Raw genomic sequence first — 25,000 nt, 5'->3', positions numbered from 1 at the left:
ACCCTGTCACCCTGTCACCCTCACCCTGTCACCCTGTCACCCTGTCACCCTCACCCTGTCACCCTGTCACCCTGTCACCCTGTCACCCTGTCACCCTCACCCTGTCACCCTGTCACCCTGTCACCCTGTCACCCTGTCACCCTCACCCTGTCACCCTGTCACCCTGTCACCCTGTCACCCTCACCCTGTCACCCTGTCACCCTGTCACCCTGTCACCCTCACCCTGTCACCCTGTCACCCTGTCACCCTCACCCTGTCACCCTGTCACCCTGTCACCCTGTCACCCTGTCACCCTCACCCTGTCACCCTGTCACCCTGTCACCCTCACCCTGTCACCCTGTCACCCTGTCACCCTGTCACCCTGTCACCCTGTCACCCTGTCACCCTCACCCTGTCACCCTGTCACCCTCACCCTGTCACCCTGTCACCCTGTCACCCTCACCCTGTCACCCTGTCACCCTCACCCTGTCACCCTCACCCTGTCACCCTGTCACCCTGTCACCCTGTCACCCTGTCACCCTCACCCTGTCACCCTGTCACCCTGTCACCCTGTCACCCTCACCCTGTCACCCTCACCCTGTCACCCTCACCCTGTCACCCTGTCACCCTCACCCTGTCACCCTGTCACCCTGTCACCCTGTCACCCTCACCCTGTCACCCTGTCACCCTGTCACCCTCACCCTGTCACCCTGTCACCCTGTCACCCTGTCACCCTGTCACCCTCACCCTGTCACCCTGTCACCCTGTCACCCTGTCACCCTGTCACCCTCACCCTGTCACCCTGTCACCCTGTCACCCTGTCACCCTGTCACCCTCACCCTGTCACCCTGTCACCCTGTCACCCTCACCCTGTCACCCTGTCACCCTGTCACCCTGTCACCCTCACCCTGTCACCCTGTCACCCTGTCACCCTGTCACCCTGTCACCCTGTCACCCTCACCCTGTCACCCTGTCACCCTGTCACCCTGTCACCCTCACCCTGTCACCCTGTCACCCTGTCACCCTGTCACCCTGTCACCCTCACCCTGTCACCCTGTCACCCTGTCACCCTGTCACCCTGTCACCCTCACCCTGTCACCCTGTCACCCTCACCCTGTCACCCTGTCACCCTGTCACCCTGTCACCCTCACCCTGTCACCCTGTCACCCTGTCACCCTGTCACCCTGTCACCCTGTCACCCTCACCCTGTCACCCTGTCACCCTGTCACCCTGTCACCCTCACCCTGTCACCCTCACCCTGTCACCCTCACCCTGTCACCCTGTCACCCTCACCCTGTCACCCTGTCACCCTGTCACCCTCACCCTGTCACCCTGTCACCCTCACCCTGTCACCCTGTCACCCTGTCACCCTCACCCTGTCACCCTGTCACCCTCACCCTGTCACCCTGTCACTCACCCTGTCACCCTGTCACTCACCCTGTGACCCTGTCACCCTCACCCTGTCACCCTGTCACTCTCACCCTGTCACCCTGTCACTCACCCTGTCACCCTCACCCTGTCACCCTCACCCTGTCACCCTCACCCTGTCACCCTGTCACTCACCCTGTCACCCTGTCACTCTCACCCTGTCACCCTGTCACTCACCCTGTCACCCTGTCACTCTCACCCTGTCACCCTGTCACTCACCCTGTCACCCTGTCACTCACCCTGTCACCCTGTCACCCTCACCCTGTCACCCTCACACTGCCTGTCACCCTCACCCTGTCACCCTCACCCTGTCACCCTCACCCTGTCACCCTCACCCTGTCACCCTCACCCTGTCACCCTCACCCTGCCCGTCACCCCTCCTCCTGTCTTTTTATTCATATTTATTGTTTTATTTGAAATCATTCTATTGAAGCTATTTATTTTAGGCTCACTATTTTCTATCAGACCATTAAAAACACATTAGTGAGTGAAATATGAGCATCCTCTTTTATTTTGATGGGACATTTCCTCGTCTTAGCATTAGCGTTAGCATCAGCATTATTATTCTTTAGACTTTATTCTTTCTGCCACAACTTGGGTATTTTTGACCCCCTGAACATCAATGAAAAGTCCCGGGTCACAGAGGCGCGGAAAGGCGGTTGGGCGGGAAGGCGGGCGGGCGGGAAGGCGGGAAGGCGGTCGCACGGGAAGGCGGTTGCGCGGTCGGGCAGGAAGGCGGTCGGGCGGGAAGGCGGTCGCGCGGGAAGGCGGTCGGGCGGGAAGGCGGGCGGGCGGGAAGGCGGGCGGGCGGGAAGGCGGGCGGGCGGGAAGGCGGTCGGGCGGGAAGGCGGTCGGGCGGAAAGGCGGTCGCGCGGGAAGGCGGTCGCGCGGGAAGGCGGTCGCGCGGGAAGGCGGTCGGGCGGGAAGGCGGTCGTGCGGGAGATGAGAGCCATCATCGCCGCTACCGCGGCTTTGATTACAAATGAACCTTGCCAGTAAGATGAATTCTCTTGATTTTTTTGAGAATCCATCTTGTTTGGCTGCTGCTGATTGGTTTGCAGTCGGCACCAGCGGTTTAACGGGCCAATCACACGGCATTTAGGGCCCGCAGGCGGGACTGGAACCAATCACACAGCGGCATTTTGGTTTGGGCGGACGTCAAAACAACTGAACCAAAACAAACATGGTGGAGCCGACAGCCGGACTTGGATCTATTTTAGGAGAAATACTGACTCTTTTACTTTTTAAAACATAATTGCACTTTGTACATTTGTGGAGGAGAAAGAGGACGTGCTTTTCTGACACTGGATTGAACAAAATGTTTCAGCTTCTTCTGCTCTCATGGCGCTTCGACCTATCGGCATGAAGACTTTTTTATTTACTTCCCAATTGCTTTGAGCAAGAGCCTTCCCAGCTTCATGTGAAAAACTCTGGCATGAGCCAGTTACAAAGCTCTGGAATAAAATGCATAGCAAATGTAAATGTTGGTTGTTTGCCAAACTAAACATCAAACCATAGATGTCATGGATTATTACACGCACAGTGCTCCGTCTGTCGGCTGAGCTTGGTTTTGATTTATCGCATATTTGATTCAGAGCCCGACTCAATAGCACACATTGACCTGTGGCTCCAGCCGGTCAGGGCTTGACCACAGTGGACCAACATCCACATCTGCAGAGAACAAGCTCATTTACCACCAACTGCTGAAACATGTGTACATTTTCAAAAAGAAAGGACAAATACAAATGTGGCATTTTACTTGAGGTGATGTTTAAATATAAGTTATTGTAGATATTCACAAACCATCAATTCATTTATTGAGCAACATTAAGATAATCCTTTATTGTATTACAGACATGTTTCTCAATGGGGACGACAGTGGCACAGGGGTAAGACATTTCCCTCCAACCAAAGCCTCCAGCTTGATCTCAATACGATGTTCCACTGTATTGAATATATTGCATGTATTTCTTTATTGTTATGTACAACAAAATGACATAAAACAGCTTTATAGATGTTTCTGCAGCTTCTTGCTCATGGATGTGTTTCTCACGACATGGAAAAACACCAGTATAATGGAGTAGTTGAAGTTCCTGACTCAGACCTGACATTAGCCTCCATCCTGTCATCTTCATCTGGCCTCACCTTGATTTGTTGACTTTCACTCAGGGCTGTGAGATTAGCTCATGTCTCATCACTGTCTGTTTGTGTACTCTGTGTATTCCAACACCTCTTCAGAACATGTCTTTCCCCTTTAATCAGCCTCGCACCACTGTGGACTTGGCTTTGTTTACTGTGTCTTTAGCCTGTGTTTATGCCCATGACTTCCTGTTTGCGTGTTGGGCTTGACTCTGATTGGTTGAGGGCAGAGCTGTCGTTGTGGGGATTACAGTGGAGGATGAATGATGATGAACGTGTTAAGATGAGAGTCAATGGCCTGGTGCATTTCTCGGGCTGTGCCAGTGTTTCCTGACCAGACGTTAGTGTTGGAAAAAGTGCAAGCGTGAGACGTCATCATTACGTCTTTCAGTGAGTGACGTCAGGATTTCCATCTAAATGAATTGTGTGTTGAGCTGCATCATAAACATGTAGTTAGTTAAAGACATACTGTATATACTGTCCATGAGGAACATTGTCAGGCTTGTTTATTGGATTACAGCCTATACAGAATATTATATGGACATTTAAACCAAGACACAGAATAATTATCCATTTCTTTTGTGTCAAAAGTGACAAAATCCCCTTCTTCAATACCTGAGAATAAGCACCATAATGTCCGCCTCTGCTTCTGAACTAAATAACACTGTTTTTGTTCGTTCAATCACAATTAATGTATCTGAATGGTAAATGTCAATCACAGCGTCACCATGGCAACGCGAGCCCTGTTGAAACCTCCACAATGTCTGTAATTACTCAGGACTGGTTGATCTATTGTGTAGTGGTTTATAAGCTGAGTTTGCGTTTCTGTTCACAGCTTGACCCGACACCGTCCCGGGACAGAGCAGTGGAGTGAATGATCCTGCTGCAATCTGCACACGTCGTATCGTGAGTCGTATATAGTCAGTTAGAAACCAATTACACTTCCACAACTTAAAGATAATTATAAGATCTTTTTTGAACTGGCCATCTTGGACTTTATTTTTTCTCAGATGTCAAAAATCCATTAAAGGCTAATGGGGCTTAACAGAAGACAAGTCTGATCCAACTCTTTCAGCCTTTTTAAAAGCACATACCCACAGGTTCTGAGTCTTGCCCTGTCGTCTGATCCAGTCCTGGTCCTGGGTCCCAGTCTTTTGTCCCCGTGGATCATTGTTAACCTCTCTGTCAGCGTTCTGGCCAGTCAGGGAGGGACGATTAAAGGTCATGACCCCAGTTTGACGTCCTCTGAAGACCTCACACCGTTAACTTTCACTCAGCTTTCACTCAAAGCTGCTCGGAGCTGCCACACCTGCACAAAACACACAGAAAAACACTTATCCTCCTGAACCAAAGACTCACGGACGAACACGATCATTGTTTGAGATCATTATTTCTGGTTTACGTGTCTTCAGATGGAAACGTTCAGCCAGTATCATTCTAAGAAGTTCAACAATACTGTTTACAGTTTGTGCTGTTCTCTAAAGTAAATCATGATTTAAAATAACTCCATAGACTAAACTGAGGCACTCCATTGAGGCACTGAAAATGTGCTGCCAATAAATGATCTAAAAACAGTCTCAAACTTCTCACGCCAAATACCACATGATCCAAGACAGTGGCAGATTCCAGGTTTAAGTCATGGAATTGGATTTGGCTTTAACCAGGAGATTACGTGTTTGACTCCCATCGTGACAGTGAATACTGTTCTACTGTTCTTACCCCAGTAACAACATGTGGCCATCATAAGAAGAGCATCAGGAAATGACAGAGGTGTAATACTTTACAATACCACCAAATGTGTTCATGTCTCCAGATCTTGTACTGATGCTGAATAAACTAAATGCAAAAACATTCCTCGAGTTCAAAAATAGATCATCGTGAGGTCAACACAGATCTATTTGAATAAATCGACTTGGTTTGAAAGTGGGTGTAATCCCTCATTCGTCCAGCAGGGTTCCATTGTAGAAAAAGATTCGGTCGTGGTCGTCTGAACTCTTTGTCTTTCATCCAAGGGTCATTCTCAATCTGCTGATCACGTCTGGGAACTCATTCTCATTATACTCATCATAAATATATATATATACTAATCATACAAATATATATATATATATATATATATATATATATTCATCATACAAATACATATATATATATATATATATATATATATACTCATCATACAAATATATATATATATATATATATTCATCATACAAATACATATATATATATATATATATATATATATACTCATCATACAAATATATATATATATATATATATATATATATATATATATACTCATCATACAAATGTATATATATATACTCATCATACAAATATATATATATATATATATATATATATATATATATATACTCATCATACAAATATTTATATATACTTATCATACCCTGTGTAGTCCTGATAAAGGGTGTTTACACTTTCACTTCTTTGTATAGTACTCTTGCCCTGTACTGGGCTATCAACTCATCACTAAGTCCCTGATTAGCATCAGAATGCCAAGGGCTTTTCCCGCCCCTTGGCTTCAAAACACTATTATATACGACTGGTAGGTTGGACCTTAAACCTCCTTTTCTGTATAAAAAAGGGGTTTTCTCCTTAACACTTCTCTCAAACCATCTTAGAATCCTCTCCTCACTGTCTTCGATAGAGTGGTTTGTGGCTTTAAGATGCAGATGCACGACGCTCTGTGGTCCTGAACTCCAGTGTCTTCTGTGTTGATAAAGCCTCTTTAGCTGTTTAGTCTCACTATGTCCCGCTCTTTACAATTTTCTTCACTGCATTGGACAGAGTAAACTACATTACTCTGTTTTTGTGTCGACATCTTGTCCTTAGGGTGGAGAGTGTTTCTCTTAAAGTGTTGCCTGTTTTAAAATAAACAGGAATTCGTGTTGTCTAAACTTTCGTTGCAGTTTTTCCAACTGTCCCGAGACGTAAGGGACGGATACACCATTTAATCCTGGTTAGACCGTTGCCAGCGGTGACAGTCGCCTGTACAGTGAAGCTGTACCGCACCATGGAATCGCTCGCGTCTGCTCTGCCGCTGGAGTCTTTGAGGACCAGACGCTGCCCAAACCGCACGGAGAACACGCCGATGGAACAGACAGTGAAATAAATACTTCAGAGATCCTTTTTTAAGTCAATATTTTCACTGGGGGGAAACCTCAGCTTGGCAAATATACAAATGGGTCTCATACAAGATTTTTCCAAGCGGCTGTGCATTTTTCTGAAATCTCCAAACCTTATACTGTAGATGGAGAGGCCAGACCACCTTTTGTTTCATGTTTCAACAAAACCCCCGCAGCCCCTTCACCACAGTTCCCTATTTCAAGGCTGCTGCTGCATGGAACCAAGCATTTCCTGGAGCGCCGAGGTCACGGAATAACTGCAGTTTTGATTTGACAAGCCCAAGTTGCTAACACAGAAGCTAAAGGGAAGCCAGCATATTCTTTTTTAAATGAATGTACAGATGAAGCGTGAGGAATGATGAACATTTACTGTGATTTAAGGAGGAGAGACAGGGCAGGGACCACCCAAAAGAGCCCGAGGCAAAGTGCAAAGTGCAAGTAAACACATAAACACCAGGCTCGATATAGAGCAGCAGAAATGGAGCGCTAAAATTATACTCAAGTTCTGCATATTCAACTCCAAGAAGTGCCTTATTCTATACTTTTTAACTTCATACATGATCATTTCATCACGTGTCGAGCAGCTATTGTTTTACTCTCATTTGAATTACATTTATATTCACAGTGTTTACCATCAGAAGGCAAGTCGTAGTGTTTGAGTCGACCACATGATTATATGAAACAAAGTACAATTTTATTTTTCTCATCATCATTACAATGAGATCGGCGTCAAGTGTCGAGTCTTTATCGAAGTCTTTTTCATTAGATTTGTTTCTATTTTTGTCTATTGTCCTCTACGTTTATATGTCCTATGATTGTTTTGTATTTGCATGTCTGTTTAATGATAAAACATTAGATCCATAACCTTATGTATATGAAGTGTACATTGTTAATATTGCTCAAATGGAGAGAAACCTAAATGTTAAGAGTCTAAATGTAACACGCCGTCACCTCCTGCACACAATCTATTCACCATCAACTTCTTAAATCATGGATATAATATTCTCGAGCTTTGCCTTTAATCCCATGACCTTACACTCTTAAGTATACAACGGTTTCAATCAAACTCTCTGCTCTCATGCCTTCTTCACTTATCCTCACACCGATCGTCTGAGGCTGGGTTAATGCTGCCTGGCTCGCCACCATGTACTTGGGAAGAGGCGCTCAGTCAGGACGGGATGGTTTGGACAGCAGCCTCTTGTTCCTGCCGATCCTGCTGCTGCTAAATCACAAATATGTGGCTGGTTTGGACCGTGGCCTTCGTGAGGATCGACCCCTCACTCACTGCACCAGGTCCAGACCGTTCTCCCTGTTCCAGATGGGCCAGCGCCGCGTTCGTGTGTGAGAGCTAAAGAGACGCTGCAAAACACCAACAATTCAAAACATTAGAGTAACACAATGTAATACCGACATTTAAAATAATGGCTTCTAATCTGTGTCCGTGGTTTGTTGACATGAAACAGAGTGAATAATCCATCTGTCAGAAAGGCAGTTCATTCTCCGAGCCCAGTATGAGCTAAAGTCCAGTAAAAACATGACTGACTGTAGCAATACACATGATCCTATAAAGTCCAGAGTTCAGTGCAGGCTAAAGGAACGGTCAGACTGATAAACTGGATGGACACAAAGGGAAGTCGACTCCTCGCAGTGACCAGTGCAGCATCATTAGACCCTAACGTCAGGCTCACGTTGCACAGCTGCACTATAGACATTGTTCCACTGCTTTGCTTTGGAGCGATCCAAAAAGCCACATTTTAATTGGTTTACTTTGGAGTGTGGGCGGTTTGAAAGTGCCTCCCACTGTCGTGTGTGAACAGAACCGGGCGTTTCAAAGGTCCGAAGAGGCTGTGAGAGGAACTGTCCAGCTCCAGGAGCTTCAGCACGAGACGATCGAATACGAGAAAACTCAGGTGAAAACTACTGTATAAACACTGACTTTTGTGTTGAACCAACTCAGCAGAACAAAGCTGTGAGGAGGCGAGACGTTAAAGCGCAGCATAGTGGAGACGTTAAAGCGCAGCATAGTGGCGAGACGTTAAAGCGTAGCATAGTGGAGAGACGTTAAAGCGCAGCATAGTGGAGAGACGTTAAAGCGCAGCATAGTGGAGACGTTAAAGCGCAGCATAGTGGCGAGACGTTAAAGCGCAGCATAGTGGAGAGACGTTAAAGCGCAGCATAGTGGAGACGTTAAAGCGCAGCATAGTGGCGAGACGTTAAAGCGCAGCATAGTGGCGAGACGTTAAAGCGTAGCATAGTGGAGAGACGTTAAAGCGCAGCATAGTGGAGACGTTAAAGCGCAGCATAGTGGCGAGACGTTAAAGCGTAGCATAGTGGAGAGACGTTAAAGCGCAGCATAGTGGAGAGACGTTAAAGCGCAGCATAGTGGAGACGTTAAAGCGCAGCATAGTGGCGAGACGTTAAAGCGTAGCATAGTGGAGAGACGTTAAAGCGCAGCATAGTGGAGAGACGTTAAAGCGCAGCATAGTGGAGACGTTAAAGCGCAGCATAGTGGCGAGACGTTAAAGCGTAGCATAGTGGAGAGACGTTAAAGCGCAGCATAGTGGAGAGACGTTAAAGCGCAGCATAGTGGAGACGTTAAAGCGCAGCATAGTGGCGAGACGTTAAAGCGCAGCATAGTGGAGACGTTAAAGCGCAGCATAGTGGCGAGACGTTAAAGTGCAGCATAGTGGAGACGTTAAAGCGCAGCATAGTGGCGAGACGTTAAAGCGTAGCATAGTGGAGAGACGTTAAAGCGCAGCATAGTGGAGAGACGTTAAAGCGCAGCATAGTGGAGAGACGTTAAAGCGCAGCATAGTGGAGAGACGTTAAAGCGTAGCATAGTGGAGAGACGTTAAAGCGCAGCATAGTGGAGAGACGTTAAAGCGCAGCATAGTGGAGACGTTAAAGCGCAGCATAGTGGCGAGACGTTAAAGCGCAGCATAGTGGAGACGTTAAAGCGCAGCATAGTGGCGAGACGTTAAAGCGTAGCATAGTGGAGAGACGTTAAAGCGCAGCATAGTGGAGAGACGTTAAAGCGCAGCATAGTGGAGACGTTAAAGCGCAGCATAGTGGCGAGACGTTAAAGCGCAGCATAGTGGAGAGACGTTAAAGCGCAGCATAGTGGAGACGTTAAAGCGCAGCATAGTGGCGAGACGTTAAAGCGCAGCATAGTGGCGAGACGTTAAAGCGTAGCATAGTGGAGAGACGTTAAAGCGCAGCATAGTGGAGACGTTAAAGCGCAGCATAGTGGCGAGACGTTAAAGCGTAGCATAGTGGAGAGACGTTAAAGCGCAGCATAGTGGAGAGACGTTAAAGCGCAGCATAGTGGAGACGTTAAAGCGCAGCATAGTGGCGAGACGTTAAAGCGTAGCATAGTGGAGAGACGTTAAAGCGCAGCATAGTGGAGACGTTAAAGCGCAGCATAGTGGCGAGACGTTAAAGCGCAGCATAGTGGAGACGTTAAAGCGCAGCATAGTGGCGAGACGTTAAAGTGCAGCATAGTGGAGACGTTAAAGCGCAGCATAGTGGCGAGACGTTAAAGCGTAGCATAGTGGAGAGACGTTAAAGCGCAGCATAGTGGAGAGACGTTAAAGCGCAGCATAGTGGAGAGACGTTAAAGCGCAGCATAGTGGAGAGACGTTAAAGCGCAGCATAGTGGCGAGACGTTAAAGCGCAGCATAGTGGCGAGACGCTAAAGCGCAGCATAGTGGAGAGACGTTAAAGCGCAGCATAGTGGCGAGACGTTAAAGCGTAGCATAGTGGAGAGACGTTAAAGCGCAGCATAGTGGAGAGACGTTAAAGCGCAGCATAGTGGAGAGACGTTAAAGCGCAGCATAGTGGAGAGACGTTAAAGCGCAGCATAGTGGAGAGACGTTAAAGCGCAGCATAGTGGAGAGACGTTAAAGCGCAGCATAGTGGAGAGACGTTAAAGCGCAGCATAGTGGAGAGACGTTAAAGCGCAGCATAGTGGAGAGACGTTAAAGCGCAGCATAGTGGCACAGAGAAGCTAGCTTTAGTCAAGTCTCACAGCGCCACAAGCTCGGAATTTGGACTTGGAGGTTTGACCTTATCATTTAAAAGTCAATTTCAGGTGTGATTTAGATTTTATTTACTAAGACGTTTTGTGTGGCCCCTGAACCCAGAGCCATGGAAAAGCACTCCATCATTAAAAGAACCGAGCCGAAGTGTTCATTGTCGAACCGCTCTGGAAGACCAATCCAAAGGTGGCTTAACTTTTCTCATGGAGGGTCATGACTCTGATGCCACTCTGATGCCACTATGATGCCACTCTGATGCCACTATGATGCCACTCTGATGCCACTATGATGCCACTATGATGCCACTCTGATGCCACTATGATGCCACTATGATGCCACTATGATGCCACTCTGATGCCACTATGATGCCACTATGATGCCACTCTGATGCCACTATGATGCCACTCTGATGCCACTATGATGCCACTATGATGCCACTCTGATGCCACTATGATGCCACTCTGATGCCACTATGATGCCACTATGATGCCACTATGATGCCACTATGATGCTACTATGATGCCACTCTGATGCCACTATGATGCCACTATGATACCACTATGATGCCACTATGATGCCACTATGATGCCACTCTGATGCCACTATGATACCACTATGATGCCACTATGATGCCACTATGATGCCACTCTGATGCCACTATGATGCCACTCTGATGCCACTATGATGCCACTATGATGCAACTCTGATGCCACTCTGATGCCACTCTGATGCCACCATGATGCCACTATGATGCCACTATGATGCCACTCTGATGCCACTATGATGCCACTCTGATGCCACTATGATGCCACTATGATGCCACTCTGATGCCACTCTGATGCCACTATGATGCCTCTATGATGCCACTCTGACACCATGATGCCACTATGATGCCACTATGATGCCACCATGATGCCACCATGATGCCACTATGATGCTACTATGATGCCACTCTGATGCCACTATGATGCCACTATGATACCACTATGATGCCACTATGATGCCACTATGATGCCACTCTGATGCCACTATGATACCACTATGATGCCACTATGATGCCACTATGATGCCACTCTGATGCCACTATGATGCCACTCTGATGCCACTATGATGCCACTATGATGCCACTCTGATGCCACTCTGATGCCACTCTGATGCCACCATGATGCCACTATGATGCCACTATGATGCCACTCTGATGCCACTATGATGCCACTCTGATGCCACTATGATGCCACTATGATGCCACTCTGATGCCACTCTGATGCCACTATGATGCCTCTATGATGCCACTCTGACACCATGATGCCACTATGATGCCACTATGATGCCACTATGATGCCACTCTGATGCCACTCTGATGCCACTATGATGCCACTCTGATGCCACTATGATGCCACTATGATGCCACTATGATGCCACTCTGATGCCACTATGATGCCACTCTGATGCCACTATGATGCCACTATGATGCCACTATGATGCCACTCTGATGCCACTATGATGCCACTATGTTGCCACTCTGATGCCACTCTGATGCCACTCTGATGCCACTATGATGCCACCATGATGCCACTATGATGCCACTATGATGCCACTCTGATGCCACTATGATGCCACTCTGATGCCACTATGATGCCACTATGATGCCACTATGATGCCACTATGATGCTACTATGATGCCACTCTGATGCCACTATGATGCCACTATGATACCACTATGATGCCACTATGATGCCACTATGATGCCACTCTGATGCCACTATGATACCACTATGATGCCACTATGATGCCACTATGATGCCACTCTGATGCCACTATGATGCCACTCTGATGCCACTATGATGCCACTATGATGCCACTCTGATGCCACTCTGATGCCACTCTGATGCCACCATGATGCCACTATGATGCCACTATGATGCCACTCTGATGCCACTATGATGCCACTCTGATGCCACTATGATGCCACTATGATGCCACTCTGATGCCACTCTGATGCCACTATGATGCCTCTATGATGCCACTCTGACACCATGATGCCACTATGATGCCACTATGATGCCACCATGATGCCACCATGATGCCACTATGATGCTACTATGATGCCACTCTGATGCCACTATGATGCCACTATGATACCACTATGATGCCACTATGATGCCACTATGATGCCACTCTGATGCCACTATGATACCACTATGATGCCACTATGATGCCACTATGATGCCACTCTGATGCCACTATGATGCCACTCTGATGCCACTATGATGCCACTATGATGCCACTCTGATGCCACTCTGATGCCACTCTGATGCCACCATGATGCCACTATGATGCCACTATGATGCCACTCTGATGCCACTATGATGCCACTCTGATGCCACTATGATGCCACTATGATGCCACTCTGATGCCACTCTGATGCCACTATGATGCCTCTATGATGCCACTCTGACACCATGATGCCACTATGATGCCACTATGATGCCACTATGATGCCACTCTGATGCCACTCTGATGCCACTATGATGCCACTCTGATGCCACTATGATGCCACTATGATGCCACTATGATGCCACTCTGATGCCACTCTGATGCCACTATGATGCCACTCTGATGCCACTCTGATGCCACTATGATGCCACTATGATGCCACTATGATGCCACTATGATGCCACTATGATGCCACTATGTTGCCACTCTGATGCCACTCTGATGCCACTCTGATGCCACTATGATGCCACCATGATGCCACTATGATGCCACTATGATGCCACTCTGATGCCACTCTGATGCCACTATGATGCCACTCTGATGCCACTCTGATGCCACTCTGATGCCACTATGATGCCACTATGATGCCACTCTGATGCCACTCTGATGCCACTATGATGCCACTATGATGCCACTCTGATGCCACTATGATGCCACTCTGATGCCACTATGATGCCACCCTGATGCCACTATGATGCCACTATGATGCCACTATGTTGCCACTCTGATGCCACTCTGATGCCACTCTGATGCCACTATGATGCCACTATGATGCCACTCTGATGCCACTCTGATGCCACTATGATGCCACTCTGATGCCACTCTGATGCCACTATGATGCCACTATGATGCCACTATGATGCCACTCTGATGCCACTATGATGCCACTCTGATGCCACTATGATGCCACCCTGATGCCACTATGATGCCACTATGATGCCACTATGTTGCCACTCTGATGCCACTCTGATGCCACTCTGATGCCACTATGATGCCACCATGATGCCACCATGATGCCACTATGATGCCACTCTGATGCCACCATGATGCCACTATGATGCCACTATGATGCCACTATGATGCCACTATGATGCCACCATGATGCCACTATGATGCCACTATGATGCCACTATGATGCCACTATGATGCCACCATGATGCCACTATGATGCCACTATGATGCCACTATGTTGCCACTCTGATGCCACTCTGATGCCACTCTGATGCCACTATGATGCCACCATGATGCCACCATGATGCCACCATGATGCCACTATGATGCCACTCTGATGCCACTATGATGCCACCCTGATGCCACTATGATGCCACTATGATGCCACTATGTTGCCACTCTGATGCCACTCTGATGCCACTCTGATGCCACTATGATGCCACCATGATGCCACCATGATGCCACCATGATGCCACCATGATGCCACTATGATGCCACTCTGATGCCACTATGATGCCACCCTGATGCCACTATGATGCCACTATGATGCCACTATGTTGCCACTCTGATGCCACTCTGATGCCACTCTGATGCCACCATGATGCCACTCTGATGCCACTCTGATGCCACTCTGATGCCACTATGATGCCACCATGATGCCACCATGATGCCACTATGATGCCACTCTGATGCCACTATGATGCCACCATGATGCCACTATGATGCCACTATGATGCCACTCTGATGCCACTTGCTTGTCTCAAAAGAGATGTTATTGCTTTGCAGAGAATGTTCCACAGAAGGGCATTAAACATACATGAGAACAAACAAATGAAGCCACAAGACCAAATTACACGTCGGATACTGGTCACAATAAGATGTTTTAGCTAAATATAAATGTTACATAGCGTTGGCCTCTAGCGTAACTGCCTTTGTGATTTTTGGCCTAAATTGTAATTGTTTTCGTCTTATTTGTCCCTTCCTGTGTCACTGGCTTAATCCTCAGCGGATCAGAACCATTTTTTCAGCCTGTAAGTCACACATGATAAGTCCCGATAACCTTGAAAGTGACTTTGGCAATTACCCTATGAGGTTAACGAAAGATTAGTTTAATGCTACGCTATGGAACATTCCAGGCCAACCTCAACCAGCATTAACAACCTGACACGGGTGCTGCCGCTTTGAACTGCACAGTAAATGATGTAAAAACAATTCGATAAGCCTTTTGTGACCTTAATAACCCACATTCAAGGGTAAAGAGTCTGACGCATTAACACATATTTTACAGCTCGATGTTTGTACCTTTGTTGATAATGGACCATCAAAGTTATTTCGTAGCGTGCGATGTCACTGCTGAAGTAGAGTTATTTTAAATGCTTCACAGCCCCAGGATTTAACGGAGTAAGTTGTGTATCGTGCAAGTGAGTAGTATTAGAATGTGTATTTTGCTTTCTTGTGTTAATTTATTCATCTTAATCTGATATCACCCTCAATATCAGGCTCTCTCAATATATCAGTTATTGAGAGCGTGTTTATCCATGTCCTTCTTCTCAAGTCTGACTCACCGCTACATGTCATATCGGTTAGACATTTGTCATATACTTTTGGTTTTTTGTACTTGTCTTTTTGTAGTGAACAGGGTGTGATGCTTTGATTGACAGTTTGGCAGAACACGGCGCTGGGATTGACAGTTGCGGGCATGTCTATATGTGCTCAGGAGCTACTGTCAGTGGCCATTACACAATCAAACATTTTGTCACGCAAGAAGCTTCTTAATTTGACCTTTCGACTGAGTTTCCTGAGGTGACAGTGATGAACGTGCGGTTCGCCGAGCGTTAGAATCTGAAATGACTGTAGTTACGAAATTACACCGAAGGGATCAAGGTGTGTTACATTTCATTTGTTGTGTTGTTGGTAACGTTGTGTATTTCGATGTTTGATGAAGCACGTTTTTGGGTTTGTCAATGGAATTTTGCTAAGATATTTAGGAAGACTTTCTAACTCAGCAGCTGTAATTCCTGATGCAAAACGCTCCATTTGGAGTTGGGAACGACACAAAAAGACTATGGATTAGGTCACTTTTAATGATAAAAGGCAGTAAAGTTGCCTCACCTGCTTTTATCACATCTCATGGTCATTTAGTGATAGCAAAAGATAAAAAAGAAAGGAATTAAAGATGAAAAATGACCTTATGTCTCATCTCCTTTCTCACAGCAGGTGTGCGTACCTATATTCCCCAGTACCTTTATTCCCCAGTACCTTTATTCCCCAGTACCTTTATTCCCCAGTACCTATATTCCCCAGTACCTGTATTCCCCAGTACCTATATTCCCCAGTACCTTTATTCCCCAGTACCTATGTTCCCCAGTACCTGTATTCCCCAGTACCTTCATTTACCTTTACCTTTATTTATTTACTGACCTAACCATGTGCAATTACTGTGAAATTCATGTGCAATCTATGTGCTGTCGTGACACATATTCATGTGCAATTACTGTCGGGATCACATGCAATGGTATTTATGTATTTATTTATTTATTTGTCTATGGGAGTTTTTATTTATTTATAGGAGATCTTCTACTGAAAGTGTTTTTCAGACTTCCTATAAGTGATCTGTTCTTCTGTGTCTACCTCTGGATCTTCCTGCGTTGCAACAATGAAATCTCCCCATGTGGGACAATAAAGGAATATCTTATCTATTCCCCAGTACCTATATTCTCTTTTCTATGAGCGGGGAGCTTCGTCCTGGGGAGCATCGTGCTGACCTCCACAGGAACATGTCTAGTCATCTAAGCACTTTGAGATTGGTTCCAACAACTTGCTGAATGTCTCTCTCTACTCACAATCCCCATTTCTTATATCCAGCCTATGAAAAAACGCTCACCTGGTTGACTCTATGATCACGTGAGCTGATATACGCCCTTCCCCCTTCTCCGTTTCTTTCCTGTGTAACGTTTACCCTCCATTAAGGATCTCGTGGTATTATGGACATGTTTAACCCATGTTCAAGCTCATTGTGTTTAGTCTGCGCTCTCATAAGTCGATTACGGCTCAGGAGGGAGAGTGTAGGCCGAGTACTCTTCTTCCATCATTGTGCAATATGACAAAGTGACAGGACTATTTTGACCACTTTGTCTGATCACTTTTCACGTCGTCTTCAGTGACGATTTAAATTGAGCCGTTATAAACAGCATTCCACGGCATCGTCTTGAGTTTCAAATAACAACTGGCTCATCCAGCGCTCAAGTCTAATCTACTGGCAGTAGTCAGACCGACCCAACCAGGAACTGGAGCCAGCTCTTCCGTGCGCTTCTGTGATTACGTGCACCACTTACCCGGCGCACTACACGTCTGTCTCCACTCGCCGTACACACACATATATATACAGAACTAAGAGTTCAAAGCCCCGCGTTCATTACCACGCTCAGGATAAACATAGAGAGCCCTGCAGATGGTTAGCGCTGGAATACTGGCTTCTCTGTGTGCGGATGTTTGCATGTGTTTTAGTGAATGGACTTGTATCTGTGATGTTTCTTTCCAGGCAGAACCGAGTGGACTTGACCCGAGGATTTCCACAAAGACAGGCCTCATTTACACGTGACGTTTCAAAGGAAAGTGCACATTTGTCTTTCAGCGTTAGGACTCTGCATCATCTACATCTGCCTCTGCAGTTTGTGTCCTCCGGTCGTGTTAATCATTATTTAGAACGACCTCACCATGGTCAAGTCTCAATATATATTACATTTAGCTCAACATAAAGGGACTGTAATAAAGTGTCATTGGTTTTGTATTGTAAAGACATCTATTCCTGTGAAAATGACACAGATGAAAATGTGTTTCACTGTCTGTATTTATACAACGGTTTATTCTCTGCAAAACTCTCCTCTGGATTCTGAAAGTGGTGAAAAGCACTACAAACTGAACTAATTCTTATACATTTGTTTTTTAAGACAGTAAAAATCAGGTGCAGCACATTTAAAGCCTGATGGAATCTGGGTTTAGAATGAGTGGTACTCGGAAAGCCATATATTATATTAGGTTGTAGTGGAGTGAAAAGCTTGAGAACCACCGCTTTATTAAGCTAGAACATTGACCAAAGGATTTCTGAACATTAAGGCATGAGGAGCGCTCCTTTATCCATGAATGAAACTATATTGGACAGAGTGTAAAATAAGAACACTGTGTGTACACGGTCAGGAGGACAGGCTTCTCTCTCATGTGATCCAGACCAGACCAGGAAACCCACAAATCATAGAAATCCTACAAAGCCCAAACCATCTGTGGAATCAAACCCAGGACGTTGTTGTTGAGGGACACGAGTGCTAACCACTCTGCCACCACGCCGACAGTGGGCTAATGTGTGCACGCTCATTATGTGGCACTGATGTAAAAAAAGTACAGTAAAACTAATATTCTTTACTATTTACTGCTGTCTGGTCATGAGATCTGCAGAGCCTTGTGTCCTTCTCCAGAATGGGCTCGTAACATTCGGCTTTATTGGGGACGGTTTACGGGCGTATCCATGACTCTTCTGGAAGCTCCTCCACATGATTTCAGGGCAACAGCAGGTTAATCCAAACCAGGTGGGCCCTCCCTTCATATCCCCTTTGATTGACAGTGAGTTTTGGTGGTGAATCTGGACTGTAGCTTTCCAAAGTCCAGGTCAGGATCGAAATGCCACCGTTCAAAAGCTGCTTTCCTGGACCACAACAGAACGTTCTCATTCACCTGAGGCTGCTCGATGTGAGGGGCCGAGTGTGTCTGGATTCTGTCTCCTCGTGCATGTGGTTAACTGGCCCTAACAGTTAAACCGGGCCCCAAACCATTATGCCAGATCTCGAGCACATTTTGAGTAGATTGCAAATATTCACACATTTTCTTAGTGATTTTAACCACAAAAACAATCTGCATTGCCAACATCAGTAAGAACATTTGCATTCTATGTTATAATTATTACTACAAAAACTACCTGAAAGTACTTAACATTTTACCGCCACATTTTAAGTTTCTCTGTCTGTTTTATGTGGTCCTCACACCACATAAAACTGTGATTACGTCCGGAACTGATCCTTAACCAGACCAGGACTAAACCTGGACTAAAACTAAACTGGTTTCAAACCAGAACCAAAACAGGTCAAGACTGTAGCACTTGAAACACTTGTTAAGATGCATTTCTTGAAACACTCGCTGAATCAATATTAAAATATAATAATCACAGGTGCAATATGTGATGTTTCTTGAGGGAGGGTCCACTACCTGCTTGTTTCCATGGAGATGTTGTTGCCTTGCCTCAAACCTTCAGCATGAACGGCATTAAACGTATCCACATTTGTTCTGGCTATTTTTTTTTTTTTACGTCATGACAAAGTTGCATTTTCACCATGAGTGAAGTCGCCTCTCCATAGATCTAACCAGTAATGATGAACGCCATCAATGCCGTGGCATTTGTGGAGCGTTCTGGGCAAAGAAATATAAAGTTTTAACAACCAAAAGCTCTGATATGAAAATGCTTGTCTAACAACATTAAATATGATAGAGATAGTTTTGTTTATTTTATTGTTCCATTTTACAGCATTACTACTTTAATATGGACACATGTGACTTGGGCAATGTGTATAATGCACAAATTGAAAATAAAATGTATCAAATGATATCTCTTTGTATCGGCACAACTGAACTAATGACCCGTCCATTCCTTTTTCGTCACAGAAACGTACACCATACAAAACACATTATAGTGCCCCTTTATGCTGAAACAAGTGAAAGAAAACATATGCGCTTTACCTTTAAGCAAGAGGTAAATGAATGTCTAATCCCAGCAAACATCATAAACATTTGCAGATAAGATAACCTTCCTCTTAAAGCAGATGCATTGATTTGTCCTTGTTTAGGCGTCGAAACCAGATCCACATGTTCCTAAAGACAAAGTAATACTGTTTTCCATTTGTAGCACATAAGCCAGATTTTAAAATACATTTAAAAGTGTTTCCAGGAAGTTAAATTACACCCACTAACCATTTCAAAGCTCAAGTTCTATCGTGAGTTTTGAGTTTCGCTTACGCAACTCTTATGTCGGTGTCTAAACCCATAAAGATAATGCTAAGCCGCGCGCTCTTTTCGCTGGCAGCCATCTTGGTAAGGTTAAAAGAACATGACACCCAAAGTGACACAGGGATTACTTGTTCTATATTTAGTGTTTATGTACATGAGTATTGGCAGGAGAGCTCTGTACACGTGACGCACACACACACACACTGCGATAAAACCACATCTTCAGCACAGAAAACATTTACAGGTGGGATACTATAGGGGAATGTCTCCAAAAACTGGAATATCATTGTAACAGTTATCATCAATAAAAACAGACAAAAGTATAAAATAATTTAAATTCCACCTAAAACATGTGTTGTGAGGTCTCTACAATGCAGGTAGCTACTGTATCTCCCTTCAGGTGCCACGGACAAAAGCAAATGTCATGCAGCAAACAAAGAAACACCGTGATGAAAAATGATCTCCGTTTGGAAGTCCCCCGGTGGCAACGTGATGTCATTACAACTGGTCCGGTCACACATAGCGTCTTTGGATGGGCCTCCGCTGACCGCCGCCGCCACTGTCCCATTGTAAACATAAATATACACGACAGTCACTGCCACAGGCCCATCAGCTGTGTGAGTAGTCAAGTCTGTATACACTCCTTAGTAGAATATCACTTTGAGTTAAATAAACTTATTTAATATATATATTTAGAATAGATTTATCTTTGCAGAGTCATTTTAGCAGTACTTTCGTGTTTTCACCAGTTTGCTTTGATATTTGACCGAGTGGCCGCTATGTGCCACTACGTAAACGTCCAGCAGGTAGGTCTTGCCCGGTTCTAGTCCAGTAATGGTCTCCGTGGTGACCGCCTTCTGCAAGTTCGGACTGTGGAAATACTTGCAGAGGACTTTTTCAGACTTCCTTCTGGATTCTGGCCCAGCGCACTGGTTCTGTTCCTTCCTTCTCTGCTCCTCGCCGTAATTTTCCGCCACCTCCTTCCGGTAGATGCAATATTTGTTCCGGTCCTGAGTTCCGAGCCAGGCCACTGTGGCCGAGGAGCAGGTGCGCAGCTTGTCAAAGGCCTTGATTCTAGTATCTTCGGGGAGTGAGGGGAACGGTTGCTTGCTGCTTGGTTTGGTAGTGGCAAGTACTTTCAGAGTTGATGCACCCTTCCTGCTGCCTCTGAGCCGGATCAAGTATTTCCCTTTAGGTTTTCCTCGGAGCTGGAATTGTCGCACGCCCTCCACATTTTGGGACAGCAGCAGTTTCCCGTCTCGCCTCACTTGAACCTGCACCGTGTCCAGACAGGCGTGGACAAACAGCGTAACCTTTTGGTGGGACGACACTGGCGCGAAACGGAGGAACTTGCTGCCCTTTCGTTTGATAAAAACATCGGCCACTTTGCCGTCTTTCAACTCGACCGTCTTCTGTCGCGCCTCTTCTTTGGTCCGGGCAAACGTCCCCACATACGCCGTGCTAGTGTTGGTCGCTGAGTTGACAGCAAAGACGTCGAAATAGAACTGCGTATCTGGCTTTAGGTCAGAAATAGTGAAAATGTTCTTATTTCCGATGCACACTTTCTGGATGTCGGATTGTTTGGGCTTGACCGTATACGCCCGGGAGATCTTGTTACTGGTCAAACCTCTATCTTTCCCAAATCCGTTCGAAGGGAATCCGAAATGTGCAAAGTCAAACGGGCTGAAGTCTCTTCCCGGTTTGGGAGCCAGCATGAACGCATCATCGGCGCTGATTTTGGCTTCGGCGGCGCACATGCTCTTGAAGTTGTGCTCCTTGTTGATGACGACGCAGTATTGGACCGGTTGCCCCATGAGGAAGCCGGTCGGGGTGGGTTTCCAGGCCAAGGTCACAGTGGTACGTCCCAGTGCGGTAACATCCACACGGGGGTCGTAGGGGAGCTCGGGGTAGGGCTGGTCCGATTCGGGTGTGGTGGTGGCGTAGACTTTGAAGTTGCTGTCCTTCTCAGTGGAGAGGATCTCGAGCTGGTACAGGCCGGAGGGCGTGCTCGTGGCTATGTACGACTCCACATCGTTGCCTTTGTAGTTGAAGAGCTCAGTGCCTTCGTCCACCGTCACCTGCTGCTTCTGCTGGTCCAACGGTTCCGGCTCACCTGGGACACAAAAGGACAACGCTTAGAGTCAATAAGGTGTTACTTTTGTGTTCGTGGAAGTTAAACTAAAGTCAACAGTGACCACACAAACGCTTACTTCATAGAGTAGATCATATTTGACTGGCCATGTTTTTATCAAAGCACAAAGTATTCTTGAATTATTATTGTGGGCATCCTTGTCTTGACAGAGTTCACGACCTTTGGAGTCATTGACCTTTGGAGTCGTTGATTGTTGTTTGAGGAACACAAACCGCCTCCAATGAGAGAGCAAATATATTATCACGAAATGTAAGGATTCTTTTTTCTATTTTCTATAAACAGTTTGAACTATGACGCTTGTGATTCAAATGTTTTTGGAAACGTGTGTATATTGTCTTGAGTGTGGACGCGTTAAGTGGCTAATGTGTTGACGTTGAAGGTCAGGGTGAAAGTCTGAACGCCTTATGGACTATTAGCCCTTCACACAGCCGCCATGTTTTCAATGCAAACATTTCCAAAGATCACAGGCCTGTATTCACGCTGGAGCTACACAGAGACGCCTTGTCCTCGTCCTCATGAGAGACACTTTCTGCTCTCGCACCAGCCTCGGAAAGAAGTCATAATATTAGGTTTGTGTGTGCGCAGTGGTGGGCTAAATATTATATCCCCAAGATCTTGTTCCCTCAAGAGAGAAGCAGCAACAGAGCTCAGAACACAGGAAGGAGTTAGCTGGTTTAACTGTTAATTGCAGGACCACAGGTTTGAACGTCATTATGGTTGGTTTTCTTTTGAAGCGCTAATGGCTCAATAAATCATCCGTTATATTTGATCTGACAGGAGCAGCGAGAAACGAGAGCGAGACACAGGTGCTGCCATATTAACGTTCAAATATAATGTGTTATAAGCTCTCTTATGCTGTAGCCTCGGCGTTGGACCTCAGGAATCTGCAGAGCTAAAAAGACACGCGCCAGATGAGGAAAGTCGACGAGACATCCAGCCAAAAAGAAGGAAGTGAAGAGTTACAAGTGGATTTACCTGAGACAACGACAGCTTAAGTAAAGGGAGCGAGGCTTTGATTCACAGACTAAAGCGCTTTTCTAAATTATAGGCGTGAGGCCGACTTGGGCAGACTTCATAAGTGGTCGGTGCAGACACTACGACTGACTTAATTGAACCCTATGGAAAGGCCAGTCCCAACATCGCTCTGGGTAAGTGAGCGTGTGTGGGGGCCGTGGATACATGTCCCTTATGTCATTACACTGCTGCTTCTCAGCATGTGGTGCACGTGCTTCTTCTGGTAGAGCTCGGGAGCAGTTTGAGTTAGCGAAAGGCGACGTTTTTAGGGATATTGTAATAATAGTGAAGAATTTTGTAAAAACCTGATTTACAATTTGGTGCATTATTTATTTTTCCAAGATGTGACAGATTTTCTGCAACTGGAATTACAATATTTTCACTCTTAAACAGGAAACAGCGGATTCTAGCTTCGTTTTGCTGTCGGTCTAGCATCACTGGAAATGCTGCGATTAAGTCAGAGATTGGTGAGATATAATATGATTATTTTTATTATACCTAATTCTATATCAAGCTCCACTTTAGGCTTGAACAGCCTGGTACAGATCATTTAAGAGAGTGGAAACACCTGAGCCGCTCCACAGTGAACCACTGGAAACCAGCCTCATGATTGGTTGAACTGAGGAGTGCAGGACTTAAAGTGGGTTCTTTTTTCTCAGTTAGCTCCATTTTGTCCAAGATTAAACATTTCTGTGGCAGTTTGGGACATAGAGAGCTTGAAATACCTGATGCTTCTCCACTGGCTTCTTCCGGCAGCTCCTGCAGCACCAGCTTCCACTCGAGGGGCGCGTCACATGGAGTCACGGTCACAGACAGAGGCGTGTTGTCTTCTTCCACCACAAAATAGTACCTGAGCAAACACAATCAGGACCGAGCAATATTTCATCAATACTATGGTTTATTAGCTTCATGAGTCCAAAGGCTGCGGTGGGAGCACTGCTGCTGACCTTGGCCTGGAGCTGACGTACACACTGTTACCACGACTACCTTCTCATCAATTATTCAGCTTTCTGCATCAGTGCGCGGCTCGTGTTACATTGCTGTTTTTACAGTAAGTGCTGATCAGCAAGTTTATCATGAGCATCCTTGAGCACGGCTTGAATGACCATCTGAAGTAGAGCCGCTGCTAAGAATCGTGTAGCTTTTCATTTGGATCCTTTTGAAACACGGACAGATTTGCTTCACAGATATTGTTTTATAAAAAATGAGTCTTTTTAAAGTGTTCTGGACACATCATGTTTTCAGCTGGATTTGTTTTCTTTCCAACAGATGCTTCCTTGTCCTTGTTCTTCTTCCATTAACATATTTAAACTATAAGTATATTGAATATTCAACACATAAATTGGCTGTAGAATTTCACCTTTTGGGCGTGTCTCTGAACAGGTAGCCGCTGATCTCCGCCCCGTCTGGGATGACAGAAGAGTCGTGGAACAGGGATTTGTCCCGGATCTGCATTTGGAACAGGCCTTCGTCCCGTGTGGGGAGCTTCTGCCCCTCGGCCCCAAGAACCAAGAGCAGCGGCAGCAGCAGCGGCAGCGGCTGCAGCAGCGGCAGCAGCCAGCTCCAGCCTCTGCACGGCCTCATTCTGAGAAGGAACGGAAAGAAATGTTCAATGTGGGATTCCACAGACTCAAATGTTTGTTTTAATATTACGAGTTCATTTCACTGGGCAAAATCTGCATTGATTCCTCAGGTGTCTCTTCTCAATCTGACCACTACGACTTTATAGCATCAGGTGTGTTTGCAAAGGCTCCAATATAGTAATTGTACTAAAATTGTAGTGACTTATTATGTGAAATCCCCAGTGGCTAGAAAATAAA

General features: G+C 46.0%; 2 protein-coding genes across 2 annotated transcripts in view; both read right to left on the bottom strand.

Annotated features, from left to right (window-relative positions):
- palld (palladin, cytoskeletal associated protein) overlaps positions 1-25,000 on the bottom strand; it is a 457,154-nt gene that overhangs the window by 115,030 nt on the left and 317,124 nt on the right. The window lies entirely within an intron of this gene.
- ndnf (neuron-derived neurotrophic factor) lies at positions 19,503-24,764 on the bottom strand. The gene is made up of 3 exons (XM_072438350.1): positions 24,541-24,764; positions 23,906-24,030; positions 19,503-22,127 (listed from the first exon to the last, which is right to left on the bottom strand). The coding sequence occupies exons 1-3, from the start codon at positions 24,762-24,764 to the stop codon at positions 20,737-20,739; spliced, it is 1,740 nt and encodes a 579-aa protein (XP_072294451.1). The 3' UTR covers positions 19,503-20,736.

Source organism: Eucyclogobius newberryi, unplaced genomic scaffold (assembly GCF_026437365.1).
Source record: "Eucyclogobius newberryi isolate DKJ021-1_F unplaced genomic scaffold, fEucNew1.0.hap1 SCAF_9, whole genome shotgun sequence".
Taxonomy (NCBI): Eukaryota; Metazoa; Chordata; class Actinopteri; order Gobiiformes; family Gobiidae; genus Eucyclogobius; species Eucyclogobius newberryi.
Note: the sequence above shows the minus strand (reverse complement) of the source record. Positions and strands in the feature narration are given on the sequence as shown.